Source organism: Nansenia antarctica (genome assembly GCF_963989245.1).
Source record: "Nansenia antarctica genome assembly, chromosome: 4".
Lineage (NCBI taxonomy): Eukaryota > Metazoa > Chordata > Actinopteri > Argentiniformes > Microstomatidae > Nansenia > Nansenia antarctica.
In genome coordinates, this window is record NC_137689.1 from 19,096,215 (window position 1) to 19,112,867 (window position 16,653).

Sequence of the window (16,653 nt, forward strand, 5' to 3'; positions counted from 1 at the left end):
TTGATACAGGAAGTCTCCTGACCTTCTGGACCCTGTCCAGATCTAGGGGGATGATGAGATCACCGCTAGGGCCCTCAGGGATGCAGCACATGCAAGGGGTTCATCTATACAACAGCACCATCTGCAGGCCTTAAGGCCAGTTCAGATCAAAGATCCGCAACGGGACGGTTTTAGAACGTCGCAGAGGAAAACCACTTGCAACTGACATGCTAGAACTGGGCAGTTCAGTGGCCTGGGGTGACCCGGTGGTCTAGCACCTAACTGCAGGTGATATTGTGCCTTTTAAACTCAAAATAGAAATACTTGAAATGTAATGTAAATGGATTGACTAATATATACAGTGGCCTCTCATTCACCTCTTCACACATCAATGGCGGCAAGCTACCATGCAAGGCACCGGCCCTCTCATTGGGAGTAATTTTGGGGGTTCAAAGTCTTGCCCAAGGACACTTCGACATGTGGCCAGCCGGGGTTCACACCGCCGACCTTGCAACAATTAGACGCCAGCTCTACCTCCTGCGCCACAGCCGCCCCAATGGGGTGGTCTCTGTAAACATCCAAGATAAAGTGCATACATGTAATATAACACATTTACAGTGGGCAATTACATCAGCTTGCAACCATTGGTGTGCGAACGGGTGGATGACAGGCCATTGTAAAGCGCTTTAGAATAAGGCGCTACATAAGTGCAGTCCATTCACATAAAAAAAATGAAAATCTGATTAGAGACAACTCATATTTATTTCTGACTTAGACATTCATACAGCTACATTTACCCTAGTTGTAAAAGTTGTGTATTTGAGAATACATTACACTTCATAAGTTATTATATTCATACCTTAACACAGACTTTGCAACATTAAGTCCACTGAAATACTGTAGTTGTTAGGCTGTACACAAGACTCGAGACAGTAGCATTTCTTCCTCAGAACGGTTTATTGTTGATCACAATATCTCTGGATGGAGAGCTGCTCATATACTTTATAACAATTTCAGAGAACACAGCATCAAATCACAACACCAGTATCATACATTAGTTACCTGTACTTCCAGATGTCAATCACTCATTGAAGAGCAAGACACTGGTGCATTACCTGCTTAACACTACCCTTTTATTGCAAAATAATAAAATTGAACGATGTTCAAAAACCCTTTGTTTTACAGTTAAATTAAGACAAATGTTAATCTCAGGCCCCCCTCGCCCTCCAAAATGCAAGGACAGAGCATCCATACAAACAAACTCATGGATGACATGGAACAATCAAAAAATCATTAAACCTATCATTTACAAACATACCTAAAGCAATACAAATTAAACAGATTTACTAACTGCCTGAGGGAGAATTGTTATCACCACTTAGGCCTGACTTCAAAAGGCTACGTAGAATACAGTAGCAAGGATATCATTTACACATTTACAAAATGCAAAGTTCAGAGTGGGTTTGACCAAGTCCATTCACATGAACGCCGGAATAGTATCCATTTCATCCACCCTTCTTGCACAACTGGACAGGACAAGTGAGGGGTATGGTGCTTTGAAGGCCAGGATCCTGGGACTCAAGCCCATCAGTTCACACTAGTCTGTGCTCCTACAGGGCGCTTGAACTGGACAGGCAAGCGCAGAGACGCTTTAAAGGGGAACAGAGTGTGAGGCACTGAGTGGGACATGGGAAACTTTAAGGGCAGGGCAAGGTAGGCCAAAAGCCGGGACCGAGCTGACAAAGTAATACAAAAAGAAAATAATTTTAAAAAAGGGCAGACATTTATTTTGTATCTTTCACCGTCTGCCTCCACTTCCACATCTCCGCAATGACCTAAAGAGGGTGGACAGAACAAAGCGAGTTAGAGAAAGTCAGTGGACTTGGCTTAGAACATGTTAAATTGGTGAGAGCTTAGAACTTCTTAGAGGTATTGGTGTGTTTTATATCAGTTCATCACTGATCAAAACCATTATTTTCTTCATTGCTCTTCAGGTTTGTTTTGATTACCTCTTGGGCCATGCAAACTTTATTAGTAGTTCATTTTTTGTTTCGTAAAATCAGGTCTTGCCGTAGTTATTCATAATCAATTTCCATGGGCAGCATTACTATACCTTGGTGTCTGCAACTTGTAGACTCGACTTTAAAAAGTTCTCAAACTTGGGCTGTAATTTAGGCAGCATTACTCCCTGAAATTGAAGACATTTTCAAATTATTACAGGTATTCATCCCCTTTGTGCAGACAAGCGCAGGTGTGCCCTTCAAGACTACACAGTGCGTCTTGGTTTTTTTTGGGGAACACTTCTTAAGCATACATCAGCTAATCGAATTACATCACTGGGAGATTCACAAGGGAATTTTCCGAAAAGTCTAAGTATCAGGACTAACATGTTCAAAAAGACAAACCTTCTCCACTGATGCAAGCATCTTTGCCTTCAGCTCAGGAACAGTGAGGGGCACTTTGGGGGTTTTGGGTGGGGTCTTTTTGCCTGGGGTGCTGCCCTTGTTGTCTGGGGTCTTTGCCTGTGAAGGAGAACAGTGTGTGAGTGTCAGGGAAGGACTGGGGGGGTGGGGGTATTGTAAGTGCTATTGTGTGCCATTATATTTAAAACAGAACAATTCTCTCAACAATGGGAGTGGCCATCTGGAGTGGCAGTCTCAGTCTTTTGGTAAGCAGTTGTTGAAAATGCATCAGCAACAGTTCAGCTCAACAAATGTCATCTTCGACCACAGACGCCATGCAATGATAGGGAAAGCAACCTATACGTGCATTTAACCTACACCTGCATTTAAACATGCTCATGAGAACACATGGCACTCAGACACCCGGAGAGGTGATCAAGGGCCAATCCCAATTCCCTTTTCTACCCCTATGGCTCGTTTTCGAGTGTCACTCGATTCGAAGCCAAGGCCTTCGAACACGTCACAAGCCATACCCCTTGAAATCTAAGCCCTATGAATTGGGACAGCCCTTCACGGCGCCTACGTCATCAACAGTGGTTTAGACGCGGTACGGGTGACGCGTTATGTTGCCGGCGAATTCTCACATCTCGCAATGCCTTCTTCAGCTGTGTTTATTTCTGTTGCGTGTGCTATAAGCATCTTTTTTCGTTTATTATCAACACACCTGAGAAATCATGGAAGAGCAAGACGTCTTCGACGCGCCAGAATACTGATGGGACTGATGGGACAGTTTTTGGTATGTACGACTGCAAAAAAGTTTTTAACCAAGCAACACAACATGCTAGTATAGTGGTTATTCATGTAAATGTTGTCTCGAGTAACCGACCTTTTACTTTTTGTATTATTGATTTGTGTGATGATCTGTGTGCAGTACAATGCGTACATGGCGTAATTACGTGGTAATTAATGCTATCGTGCTATTAACGTGTTTGTTCCATATGTGTTTGGTTTGGGGGGAAATGGCTTGGGGGATGGGGACATTGATTGGGGGATGGGGAATGGAGAAATGTCCTGCAGTAAAATCTTTCCTATTCAGACTAAGGAATGTGAACGTATTTCCTTTTACAGACTGGTCATCCTATGAGATACTGCAAGCTGAGTCAGGACCTGCCCATCCTGCGTTTATGGTTGAATGTAGAGGCTGACCTGAGACAGGACTACCGCCTCAGCAGAAGAGCCATGCATGGTCTGCAGAGGCTCCTACAGAGGGAACAGGATCATAGCTGGGGAAATCAGATGGAAGTCCTCATTTATGTGTACTGGCTGGCTCATGGACTGTCCTATCAGGTTACATGCCGTGTCTTCAATGTGCCAAAAGCCACAGTCCACCGCATCATCCACAGAGTTGCACAGCACATTTGGAACAACCTCAAGCGAGCCATCTCTCTCCCACCGGCAGGAGAGCTACATGCTGTTGGGCAAGGATTTGCCCTGCTATCAGGAAGCCCTGCCTTCAACAACGTTGTGGGTGCAATAGATGGCTGCCATATCAGGATCAAACCCCCTCTACTACACCGAATTGACTATTTAAATTACAAAGGATTCTTTTCTATTAACATGCAGGCAATTTGTGATTCGAAGGGTAGATTCCTTGACATCTTTGTAGGCTACCCGGGGTCGGTTCATGACACACGCATCATGAAGAACAGTACCTTTTACAGGACCAGACAGTACCCTCCCAGGGGTTACATGCTTCTGGGTGATGGTGGCTATCCCTGTTTGGACACACCAATCTGCCTCATCACACCATACAAGGATCCCGTTATTGGACAAATACAGGGGCGCTTCAATAATTATCATTCCAGAGGCCGCAGCATTGTAGAAAGGGCTTTTGGAATGATGAAGACCAGATGGAGATCTACCCTGTTCAAAGCCTTGGAGGTTAAACCAATATTTGCACCTGTGGTAGTTGCGTCCTGTGCCTTTTTGCACAATGTGTGTCTCGATAATGGAGACATGCTGGAGCTAGATCCAGATGCACAGGACATGTTTGACCCCCAACCTCCCGGTGAGCCCCTAGCAGGTAACGAGACCTCTGGGAATGCTACAAGGGACAGACTGGCTGCCTTGGTTTCGGGCCATGTGCAAGCACCATAGTACAATGCTGTTTGTGACCCAGAAATGTATAATTGTATGTTAGCCATGGTGATACCATTTTAGGCTTGTTTCAATCTGTTTTGTCTTAATTGTGTGATTTCTTCAAATAAAAAAAATATTACAAAAATATTTGTCTTACAATTTTAGGATTTTTACAGTGAACTAACTGCTAGCTAAATGGGAAAATGTGGTTTGATTATATAAGACAATCTGTTATTCATGCTCATAATGAATCCACCAACAATTGGTTTGAAACAAATACTTTAGTAGTCCAACAACAACAACAAATGTAAGTATCATGGGGGCTATTCCATCAATGTTGCTAAAGGAAAATCCCAAAAATAAGGACTTTCCTTTAGCAAAGTTGATGGAATACCCCAGCAGCACAATAAAAACAACAAGGTTAATTAACTGTTAACAACTTTGGGGCTATTCCATCAACGTTGCTAAAGGAAAATCCCAAAAATATGGACTTTCCTTTAGCAAAGTTGATGGAATAGCGGCTCTAAACAAATCTACTCTACTTGTCAGGAATTTTATCCACTAGCTGTTTGAACAGCGCTAACAATTCTTTATGACGCTCCTGTTCAAGCTCCATGTCTTTTTCCACCAGGGTTACCAGGGTGTCTAGGGCGGTCGTCCTCCTCTTCTTCTGTAGTTACATTTGTAAGTTACATACAATGATACAACCCATTAATAATATTACCTAATAACAACTGCTCGGATTAGATTGCGGGTGGAAATAGGTCAAAATGCGCATCATGTACAAGTCAGACGAACGTTTGATAGATAACTTTACATATGTGTACCATCATCCGCTGTCAAACGCCACAGGTAATAATTGATTTATGATTGTACATCTCTGAAATGCTCGACTGTCATGCAGCGTTGCGTTACTGTAACGTTAGACACAGCACCGACATAAAAGCGATTTTTGGGTTAAGCTTGTTATAAATAAAAGGTCTATAATGCATTGTAATGACATTAAACTAAGACAATAAGATGGTTATCATAATTTTTCAAATCTTTATTAATAAGTAATTACAGAGAAAGTAAAATGACATTTCCGCATTGAATAGAGCGACATACGATTTCTGTAGATGATTCGCAATGCATCCTGGTATCAAGGGGTAGCGTACCCCTAGCCCTTCGAAGCTAGTGTGGTCCTGGAATCGCTCGAAACGAATTAATAGTTAGCCCTCCCCCTTACCCCTAGCCCTCGATGAAATATGAATTGGGACAGCCCTCCCCCTAAACGTGAACGCGCAAATCGAGCCATAGGGGTGAATTGGGACGGGCCCCAAGTGTGGGGTCATTGCTTAGAAGCAATGTGTCAACTTACAGAAGAGAAAAACCAAGGCAGAAGCACTAACCTCTTTTCCAGCTGGTGTGTTGCCTTTAGGACTCTTTCCATTTTGAGCAGGAGACTTGGCTTTGGACGGAGTCTTCTTAGGCTGTGATGAATAGGGTTTATGGTTTTATGTCAACTAGTAGAAGGTGGCTTATGCCAAGACAGGTACATGTTATCTAACATCAACAGAATAATTCCCTCCAGCAAGGGGAGTGGCAGTCTTCAGTCTCAGTCTTTTGGTAAGCAGTTGTTGAAAAATGCATCAGCAGCAGTTCAGCTCAACAAATTTCATCTTCGACTACAGACGCCAAGCAACGATTTAAGCAGATAGTATATAGGCTTTTCAAATAAATGCAATAGAAATTACCCTCACCTTAACAGGAGATTCTTCAGCCTCGCTCTCTTCATCTTCCCTAATGAGGAGTCATGTTACAAATCAGTTTCAGAAAAATATGTGCATTGAACACTCCTAAGAAGAGAAAACTTCTATACTTACTCATCATCATCATCCTCCTCCTCCTTCACCTCCAGTTTCATTTTTTTCTGTGAAGAAGAAAAGGGCTGGTCAGTGTCAGAGATGAAGACACATGTTGTTTCAGGTGACTAGACCAGGTTGGACAGAGGTACTGTTTGGAGACTGACCTGGGATTTCAGTGCCGGTGCTGAGGCGGGCCTTTTCTTGGACGTTTGAACCTCCTCTTCCTCATCATCCTCCTCCTCCTCATCAAACGACTGGTCACCCCCCATCACTGGTAGAAAAACAAGATGGCAACTTAAGAGTTGATGGCTTATGCCAACAAGTATTTTTCCTACCGCCACTATAGGATCACTTTTTCAGTGGCAGTATTCGGTCTCAGTCTTTTGGTAAGCAGTTGTTGAAAATGCATCAGCAGCAGTTCAGCTCAACAAATTTCATCTTCGACTACAGGTTCCTGGCAGAGGTGATCATACTTACTGACAAGGTGCTGACCACTGATGTGGATTGGACCGGAACCAGACTTGAGACGGAAAACAGCAGGGGGTGTGATTGCAAACCCACCAAGACACACCTGCAACACACAAACACCGGGCTTGATCTCTGGTTCACAACCACACTAACAATGCTTTTGAGCTTTGGCTTACAGGTGTATATGAATAATCTGATATTTTGATGATGGCCAACATCTCAAACTCACACTTGGAAGGGTGGAGGGTTTCAGTGAAGCAAGCACTGCTTTAACCGGCTGACCCTCTGTGTCCTGCCCTTCCACCTCCACAATGTGAAGCTCATCCTTGGTGCTGGGGTCCACACACACCTGAGAACAGAGGTAGAATTGCAACACACCGTTAAGTACATAGCCCAAATACTGCAAAGCATGTGGGGTATTGTAAGTGCTATTGTGTGCCAGCATTATATTTAAAACAGTACAATCCTCTCAACAATGGGAGTAGCCATCTTCAGTCTCAGTCTTTTGGTAAGCAGTTGTTGAAAATGCATCAGCAACAGTTCAGCTCAACAAATTTCATCTTCGACCACAGATGCCATGCAATGATAGGGAAAGCAACCTATATGTGCATTTAACCTATACCTGCATTTAAACATGCTCATGAGAACACATGGCACTCAGGTGTCATTGCTCAGAATCGATGTGTCAACGTACAGAAGAGAAAAGGCAGAGGTAGAGGTACTAAATAAAATATATATTAAAAACGGATGAGTACTATCTATCTATCTACATAATCTTACCATCCTCAAATCCAGCTGGTGCTCAAACTCATCGTCCTCTGGGTTGAAGACAACATCCTTCCCAGACTTCAATTCGCACCCTGTTGAAATATGTCAAAAAGGTCCAATCAAAAAAGTATTCAGACATCAACGGGGGGGGGGGGTCACGGCGGCACATGTGGGTCAACCCACGTGGTGACACTGGTAACATGAGGAATTCCTAGTCATAATATTTCATGCACGTATTCGATTAAAAATGATACAGGGTTGTTAGACACAATCTGCCTAACTAGGTAAGTACGTTAGATGTCTTTTTTTTGGGGCTTAAGGTCCAATATACAATCGCCGAGCCAACTGTGAAAGCGTGCGACGCATGTACCAGAGACTTCCGCGATCAGAAAACATGCTGGGGTTAAGAAGTGACTGGGTGCATTAGCAATTATTATTTATTAGTCCTGTACTTAACATCAGTGTATGGAAAGAAAGAGACAACTCCTGTTCACTTCGGTTCACACAATCGACCTGTCCTGCATATAGCAGACACATTTCAGTGAGTGGCCTTCCCCTCTAAGTGCGCCATCTTAAAGCACGTGTCGACACGCACGCCATGGGGTAACTAAGCTAACACAGGAAAAGCCTGACACTCAAATAATGTAAGTTAGAAAACGTTCATTTTAAACATGAGTAGAATTAACTCCTGAACGTCCAAGCATCACATAATTGTGACTGGAATAGCCATTCAAGGTTGCGAGCTCATTAACAATGGACATGCTAAACCTCGTGGTTTGCTAGCAGCTGCATTGCTCAGTTATACGCTAGCTAACGTTACTACTCTCAGCGAACAAGGTATATCATTGTAATCACGCATGTGAACCAAATGTTTGAAGACAACATGATCACTAACACGCCTCAAAAATAGTTTCTCACCATAAAGGAACGTCTGTGGACCCGTCTGTTCTTCGTCTAGCCCGTTCATTGTACCTGGTGTGAGGCGATGTCTTAAAAGGTCCGCTGAACTGAGATGCCCTTCGTTGACTACGCAGAGACATTACCCTGCTGGTGAACGGACACGCCCACACTTTGTGTAGTCCAATCATATCAGTAAGCGAGGGTGAATTGATACGCCTACACTTTGTGTAGTCCAATCATATCAGTCATGAGACTGGCGCATCCGGGTATTTTGCCCTTGCATGCCCCGCCCCTTTTTAGGTGAAGACCGTCCCTTTAGTTTGACTGGCAGTAAATTCAAATTCCGCATAACAATGAATGGATTCTTAATAGGACTGGTTGTTAAAATCCCTAAATATTCGGGATTTTAACAACCAGTCTTGGTCTTTGGTCTTTGGTCTTTGGTCTTCAACCAGTCATGAATGGTCTTTATTGTCATTAATACAGTACAGGTACCATACAACGAAATTTAGGAGGGGGGTCTCCCCTGGTGCTAGGAAAAAAAGACTAAAAACAAGAAGGGAAAAAGAGCTGGTTTACATAAATAAAGGCTATATACACTATCCACTATACTATACTATACAAATAAAACAATGTGCTGTACTCTATGCTATAATAATGCATAACATAAGAATACAGTATTTATTGCTTTGAGTCAAAATCGGCCAGTCAGGCACACAATGATGTAACGTCGTTGCCGATCAACCATCGTTGCCGTTATATAGAAAAGGGTTAGTTAATTTAAAGAAATATGGGTTGAGCCTGAGGTGTCTTAAGCTGACATATAGGCCTACAACTACCTTATTGAATCTCCAGGTGTAATGTATTTCTGACCTGTATCACTTTTTCTGTCGTTAATACACTTTATTTAGCTGTTTTGGTAGTCTGTCCAATGTGACTAGCTCACTTGCCCCCCTCCGGCACTAGTTTTGGCTTGCTGTTCATTATTTTGAGTCGTTTTCAGAAGAAAATAAATGCTCTTCCTATTTGGTGAAAAAGTAAGTAAAAAATAAATAAATAAGTAAGTAAAAAAAATAAAATAAGAATTTGTTCTTACATGTTTGCCTGGTTAAATAAAGCTAAAAAAAACAAAACAAAAAAAAAGTTTTTGTATTCTATTTTATTCTAGAATGTGAGAAAGTTGTTGTTCCCATGTCAGAGCACTCCTTGTTTAAGTTAGAGGCATCTGTCTGCCTATGGCACCAACCAGCAACACCTGCACCTGGAATAAAGACATTACATTCTACACAGACAAAGCAAAAATAAAAAGGAGAGTCGGAAAAAACTGAAGGCAAAAGAAGAACATCAACAGCAACAGTCCCTTGAAATGTTGTCTGCCACTGGAGAACTTCCCCTTTGGTCTCAGCACTGAAGGGTCCCACAGTTGACCATTTTCATCCTCTCTGTGGATGGCCTGAAGCAACATATCTCTTCTTGTACTGTTCTTCGCTCTTTGGGGAACTAAAGAAAATCATAAACTGGGATTTGTTTTATTGTTTGACGTGCTAAATACGACGCAGCAGCTTTTGGCCATGGTGACACTAGTTTTTCCAATTTGGCACCGGCACTTTTCCACGCTCGATTTTACCCAAAAGGGGGCGTGGTCGTTCTGATGACAGGGAGGTGACATAATTATGTCTGCTCATCCGCTCTTGCTTGCACAAGCACACCTATCATCACCAACCCACCCCTTCATACAGTACATATTGCCTTCCTTCCCTCCCTCACTCCATCAGAAAACTCACCATGTCTTACAAAAAGAACACATAATATTATGTCAAACTTTTTATTCATAGCATTTGCACTGTACAACAGAACACAGAAGCTGTTGCTCTCTCCAGTCTCTGTATTTATCTGTCCCAGACAAAGTGTCGTAATGAGGTGTACCACTTGCTTACATTTATTCAGATTGTTCTGTCCGCTGATTATCAGGCTTTCATCAGTGGGGCTATACTTTCGTGTAACTTGGCCACATTGTAAACAATTACGTTACATTATCAATAGTAATTGTAATTCCATCAATAAGAAATAATAACTCTAACAGAAAGAGTTTGGTAATGGTTTTATCTTTGTGTTACAGACACTTTGCTCTCATATGCTTCTCATTTCTATTTTTCTCAATCGGTTAGTGACATAGGCCTACTAACCTCACACCCCAGTCTTTCTTCTCACCTTGGAATTTTGGCAATGCAAGACTGGAGACACACACATACAATTATTTCAACATAACCGATAGACACCAAGAGAGGGATAAACATGTAATTACAGCACAAAATAATCACTGATCTCTCTCTTTTTCTCTCACACTCACACTCTCTCTCACAAACACACACACATGCATGGATTGCACTGCATTTACCTCCAATCGATCCATGTTGTGTACTTAATCATTTTCAAGATCTGGTCACCATATGTTAAATCTTATGTAAACCCAGTAGGCCTATTGGTTATATTTCTAACACATTACAGGCATCAGTTTGGGAAAGACACACAATTACAAGGATAGATTTGAGAGCGACAGCATAACCAACACAGAACTACATAGAACTTCTCAACAGTAAAACAGTCACCACACATGACACAAACAAACAAATAACAGTAGGATAATTTTCTATTTAATAAACACATAGGAATAAATAGCAGATATGATCCATCAACAAATCAATCATTGGATGCATGAGTTAAATACATAAGTCCAAAGGTAAAGGTCTTGGTCAAGCAAATGGTTGGAGAGAGCGATCGGGTCTCTCTGGCTCAAGCATGCATTCTGTTTTGACAAAAATAACTTAGTCAAAAGAAATGCCCCTGCTGGCATAGTTCCACTTCTTCACAGATAGAGGGCAGTCTTTCAAGAGCATCTCCACATCAGCTTATCAAAAAGAGAGGAGCCGAGCAGCGAAAAGGTTGAAGTTCGTCAAGTGTGTCACACACTAGTCTGTATTGTGTGATCATTCCCACAGAATACAAACCTTCATGTCACACTATCCAGGTTCTGACGACTGAATTAGTCCAGCAACATGGCTGTCAAGTCCAGGGGGTCTCACAACTGGGCATTGTAGGGTGTTTCTGGCTTCATTCAGTCAATGCATGGGCAGCTAGCCAGGCAGGATATAATTTTGCAAACACATGAACGCTGACAAGTAGGATGAGAGGGTGAGAAAGAGAGACACGCTGCATCGCACATATGCACCCTTGCTGACAGACACACATTATACACACGCACATTCACACACACAACAATATGCACATACGGTACATATGCACATACATGCACACACACATCTCTCTCTCTCTCTCGCATTTCTCTCGTCTAACCTTAATTACATCACATTTTCAAAGAGCTGCATGGATCTCATCATGGTTTCATCCTATCGGGGAGAATGGGAGAACACGGATGAAACAGGATGTTGTAACTACTTTGATTCAACACAAGATGCCACTGTTGTATCGTAAGTCAGATAGAGCCTTCTCACCTGTGAGCCAAAGGGGGCAATACTTGTAAGCTAAAAGGCTTACAAAAAACAAGCCTTCCATCTTAAATAGACATCCAGTGTCTGAGAAGCTACTACTACTACTACGACTACTGCTACTATTACTACTACTACTACTACTACTACTACTACTACTACTACTACTACTACTACTACTACTACTACTACTACTACTACCACTACCACTACCACTACCACTACCACCACCACCACCACCACCACCACCACCACCACCACCACCACCACCACCACCACCACCACCACCACCACCACTACTACTACTACTACTACTACTACTACTACTACTACTACTACTACTACTACTACTACTACTACTACTACTACTACTACTACTACTACTACTACTACTACGGAGGAAATGTATTTAAACAATTACTTTACAAGCAATGAGGTTGAGCTACACTAAAGCTACCCTTGTGAGAAATACAGTTAAACTAAAGCTACTTTGAAAAAGTAGTTCACTATATAGAAGCCTTTGTCCAACACATCCCAGTCAGTTACTGACATATGACCAGCCTGTATGACAGAAGAACCACGACTAAAACACTCAGAGAGAAAAACAACAATGTTTGTGGAGCAAAGTGGGGAGATGGGAAGCAGTGAGGGAAAACATAGTAGGGAAAGTTGTACATGTACAATTTGTGTGTATAAGAGTTTGTGTGTGTGTGTGTGTGTGTGTGTGTATGAGAGAGAGAGAAGAGAGAGTGTGTGTGTGTGTGTGTGTGTGTGTAAATATATGGATAGCCTACATACCTCCTGGCATGCTACAATGAACTCCTCTAAAGTCACAACTCCATCTTTGTTTTTATCCATTTTCTGTGGGGAGACAGAAAGTAAAAGCATCATGCATAATTAGCAGAACAGGAAATGTGTTGCATCCTACCTCTTTGTTTCTTTCTATGTCGTATTGTTACTCATGAAGGCCTTGTTACCTGGAAAAAAGCATCCACATGCTGTTTTGGCACATCTCCCTTAAGTGCAGGGTAGGTATATTTGCCCATCATGTCGTAAATGGCCCTCACAATCTCGGTCATCTCCTGAAACAAAGAAGTACACACAGAATACAATCAGACAGCAGAATATCGGATATTACTGGTTGTAACTATGCAACACAATCTCACATGCTGAGGCCTACAGACAGAGACAGACCTCTCTGTTAATGTAGCCATCTCTGTTGATGTCATAAAGATGAAAAGTCCACTCCAGCTTGTCCCTCAGCGTTCCCCGCAGCAGTGTAGACAGTCCCATTACAAACTCCTGAGGGAGGAGAGAGAGGGAGCAGAGGAACAGATGGAGGAGTGGAGCGTAAATACAAGCCTGAGTGATACCAGAACAAATAAGACAATTAAACAATGAATCTAAGGAATCCATTGATTGATAGAAAGGTTGTTTGGTTTGTACCTCAAACTTAATGGATCCATTGTTTGTGGTGTCGAATGCGTTGAAGAGATAATGTGCGTACGTACTGGCATCTGCAACACAACCAGATACAAACACATGAGGTCTAGTGATCCCATAATGCTTGCTAAGCTGGAATGATACATTTTGGACCGGCCATGTGATGTGTTTCAATGATAGGGTCTGACTGTACTGTACCTCCATGGGGGAAGAACTGGGCGTAGATGTGTTTGAACGTCTCTTCATTTACCACTCCACTCGGACACTCCTGTGGAAACCAACATGCATGCGTGTTGTTGTTGTTGTTGCTGTTGTTGTGTACAGTTGAACATATACTTTCCTTTCCTCACCAATTCGGATTCATGAATATAACAAGAGGGCAAGACATCTATCAACTTACAGCACTACTTCAAGGAGTAGAGAACCATAGCTTATCCTGTTTAGCGATGATCTTCTTAACAACGCTAAGTATGTGCAGTGACTACTTACTGTATTTTTTATATACAGTAGTGGATAGTGTGTGTGTGTGTGTGTGTGTGTGTGTGTGTGTGTGTGTGTGTGTGTGTGTGCATGTGTTGCGTGTGTGTTTGTGTGTGTTGTGTGTTTATATCAAACTATTTGTCAAAATATATTTGGTATTTCCCTTCCCTCTTCCTGGTTGCATGAGGGTAATGCAGCTTGTCATTGTTGATATGGTGAATGTCAGGCTTAGTTGCTCTAGCTCCAGGCCTGTACTATCTGATTAGTAGCATCTGAAGTGAAGGCACAGGGCAAAACAGACATTTACATATCTGAGGGCGAGATGAGAGAGTGCTGAAATGAGACATGAACACTGGTTAAGAATAGAGGAAACCTGAGGTGTAGAGAGTGGCAGAGAGAGATAAGAGTAAAGGGCGAGAGGGGAAGAGAACATGACGTTAGAGGAGATAGTGAAATGATAAATAGAGTTGATCCAGAGTGCGAGGGAGAGGTAAAGGAATGGAAAATGGAGAGAGGGAGAGCGGAGGCTGTGCCTACATTCTTGAAGCCGCGGTAAAGGATCTGCAACTCTCTCTTGGTAAAGTTTGTCTGGGACTCCAACTGTTCCAGACCCTCAGGCCTGTGACACACCGTGGTCATCTCCAACTCATCATCCACCTTATCTAGAGAGAGAGAGAGAGAGAGAGAGAGAGAGAGAGAGAGAGAGAGAGAGAGAGAGAGAGAGAGAGAGAGAGAGAGAGAGAGAGAGAGAGAGAGAGAGAGAGAGAGAGAGAGAGAGAAAGAATTAGAATTTTTGGTCAATCAGTCCATACATAACAACATATTCCACAGATACCTCAGGTCATCATCATTATTTGCAGTGTATTTTGCAGTTATGTTGAAATAAGTGTATGTGTGTGTCTCCAGTCCTGCGTTGCTAAATGTCCAAGGTGAGAAGGAAGACTGTGGTGTGAGATTAGTAAGCCTATATCACTAACCGATTGAGAATAATAATATGAGGGGAAATGTAGGGTTAGGGTTAGGGGTTACCATGTTCCAACTGGTACAATGGAGCACAACAGCCTCCCCCCACATTAACAGATTAACATCTTTGCCTGGCCAAGAACAAAATTAACAAGTAGAGATTTTCTTTTTGTGTGTTATATAACAGAAACAAAAGAGAGAGAGAGAGAGAGAGCGAGAGAGAGTGAGAGAGAGAGAGCGATTAAGTATGTGTTTACATCTACGGAAACATGAGAGACCAGAGCATGAGATCAGATCACACTGATTATTTTGTGAGTAGGTGTGTTCACGCCCATGTTCTTTCAGCACACATCATATCAAAAGTGGCTCTAAAGAACATTGAAGTTGCCACTGCCTTGCAACTCCAGAAGTCTTCAAAAGCTTATAGAGCTACAGTAGTCTGCCCAAGCAGCCCCTTCCACAGGGAGAGTGTGTGAACGGGAGGGTCAAGAGGGAAAAGAGGGGAAGAGAGGGATGGATGAGAACGTTAACAGAAGTCTGTATGAAAGTTCCAGATGAAGAGAGTAGAGAGATGTAAAGACGAAGTAAGTGGAATAGAGAGGAGAAATTCTGAGGATATCGGAGACAGGGAGTGAGAGAGGGAGGAGGTAGGTAGGAGGGATGAGAGCTGAAGACAAATAGGATTCCCCCTCATGGAATTGACTGATGGCAGATTTGTGCTTAGCCACTTGTGCCAGAGAGAGAGAGAGAGAGATGGATCGTGGGTAATGATGAGATGAGCTGGCGCCCTCTCTGGGGGAGTATTTCATCACTGAGACAGCCTCCGGCCACAGGCGGAGAACAGCTTGAGACTTGCAAAGAGAGGAAATGGACACAGCGAGGAATGGTATGAAAACACACTGTATCTCATGTGTCTTCATGTCAACAGAATCTGGCCAAAGCTTCAATCTGCCTGAAGCAAATGAAATCAGTGTCTACTGAAGCTGCTGCTGGTAGCTGTTCATTACTCCTTTAACTCCTTTAATGTGATTAAAAGCTCAACCATCCAGAATCCTGTCGCTTGAGATTTTTTTGAAGCATCTTTTGAATCCCTCCCGACAATTGAACTTCCATTCCTCATCAACATAAGTGATGGAGTTTGGTTGTTAGAGGTTAGATCCTTTGCTAATCGAGGACATGATTTTATTCTGTACCATCCTTGAGAAATGTGAATTCAGATCAGTTCTAACAGGGCTCATGTAAATGCAGGGTATAGCCAACAGGTTCATGCAAATCTGGATTAAGATGATAAGATAATGAAGCATTCACATCAGAGGGGTCTTCTTCAGTAGACAGAGCACAAACTCTTGCCACACAGACACGCACACATGCAGGCTCACACACACACACACACACACACACACACACACACACACACACACACACACACACACACACACACACACACACACTGATACATTTGCATGATTGAATGATGATTATGAAGACTTTGAGACTCTCTTCTATTGGACACATTTTATTACTCATCCTCTGGTCATTTCCTCTTGAACTCTTTCTTCTGGTTTAAAACCTTTCTTCCTTTCAATCTCTCTTTCTACATCAATGTTGCAATCTCTGACATTTTTGTAGTCGTCATGGAGACAGACAGACAAGCAGCGTGATTTGAACACAGACAGGTGGACTAAATGAATGAATACATGCGAACACGAAAACATAAAAGGCAGCTAAAATCCATGCACAAAGCTCCTTCAGGTTAAA

General features: G+C 42.5%; 2 protein-coding genes across 3 annotated transcripts in view; both read right to left on the minus strand.

Moving 5' to 3' along the window:
- Positions 1-923: 923 nt before the first annotated feature.
- npm1a (nucleophosmin 1a) lies at positions 924-8,599 on the minus strand. Its single transcript, XM_080529756.1, has 11 exons — positions 8,522-8,599; positions 7,616-7,695; positions 7,065-7,184; positions 6,845-6,938; positions 6,532-6,638; positions 6,386-6,432; positions 6,263-6,302; positions 5,912-5,992; positions 2,385-2,501; positions 2,093-2,167; positions 924-1,814 (listed from the first exon to the last, which is right to left on the minus strand). The coding sequence occupies exons 1-11, from the start codon at positions 8,568-8,570 to the stop codon at positions 1,764-1,766; spliced, it is 861 nt and encodes a 286-aa protein (XP_080385882.1). The 5' UTR covers positions 8,571-8,599; the 3' UTR covers positions 924-1,763.
- A 3,263-nt stretch (positions 8,600-11,862) lies between these two features.
- The window catches only part of kcnip1b (Kv channel interacting protein 1 b), a gene marked incomplete at both ends in the record, with an annotated part of 24,387 nt that continues 19,596 nt past the window's right edge, over positions 11,863-16,653 (minus strand). For both annotated transcript variants that reach the window (XM_080529956.1, XM_080529957.1), the window contains 7 exons: positions 11,863-11,910; positions 12,808-12,870; positions 12,987-13,091; positions 13,204-13,311; positions 13,456-13,526; positions 13,651-13,720; positions 14,470-14,594. In XM_080529956.1, the coding sequence (XP_080386082.1) occupies positions 11,863-11,910; positions 12,808-12,870; positions 12,987-13,091; positions 13,204-13,311; positions 13,456-13,526; positions 13,651-13,720; positions 14,470-14,594 (590 nt within the window). The remainder of the gene's footprint in view (positions 11,911-12,807; positions 12,871-12,986; positions 13,092-13,203; positions 13,312-13,455; positions 13,527-13,650; positions 13,721-14,469; positions 14,595-16,653) is intronic.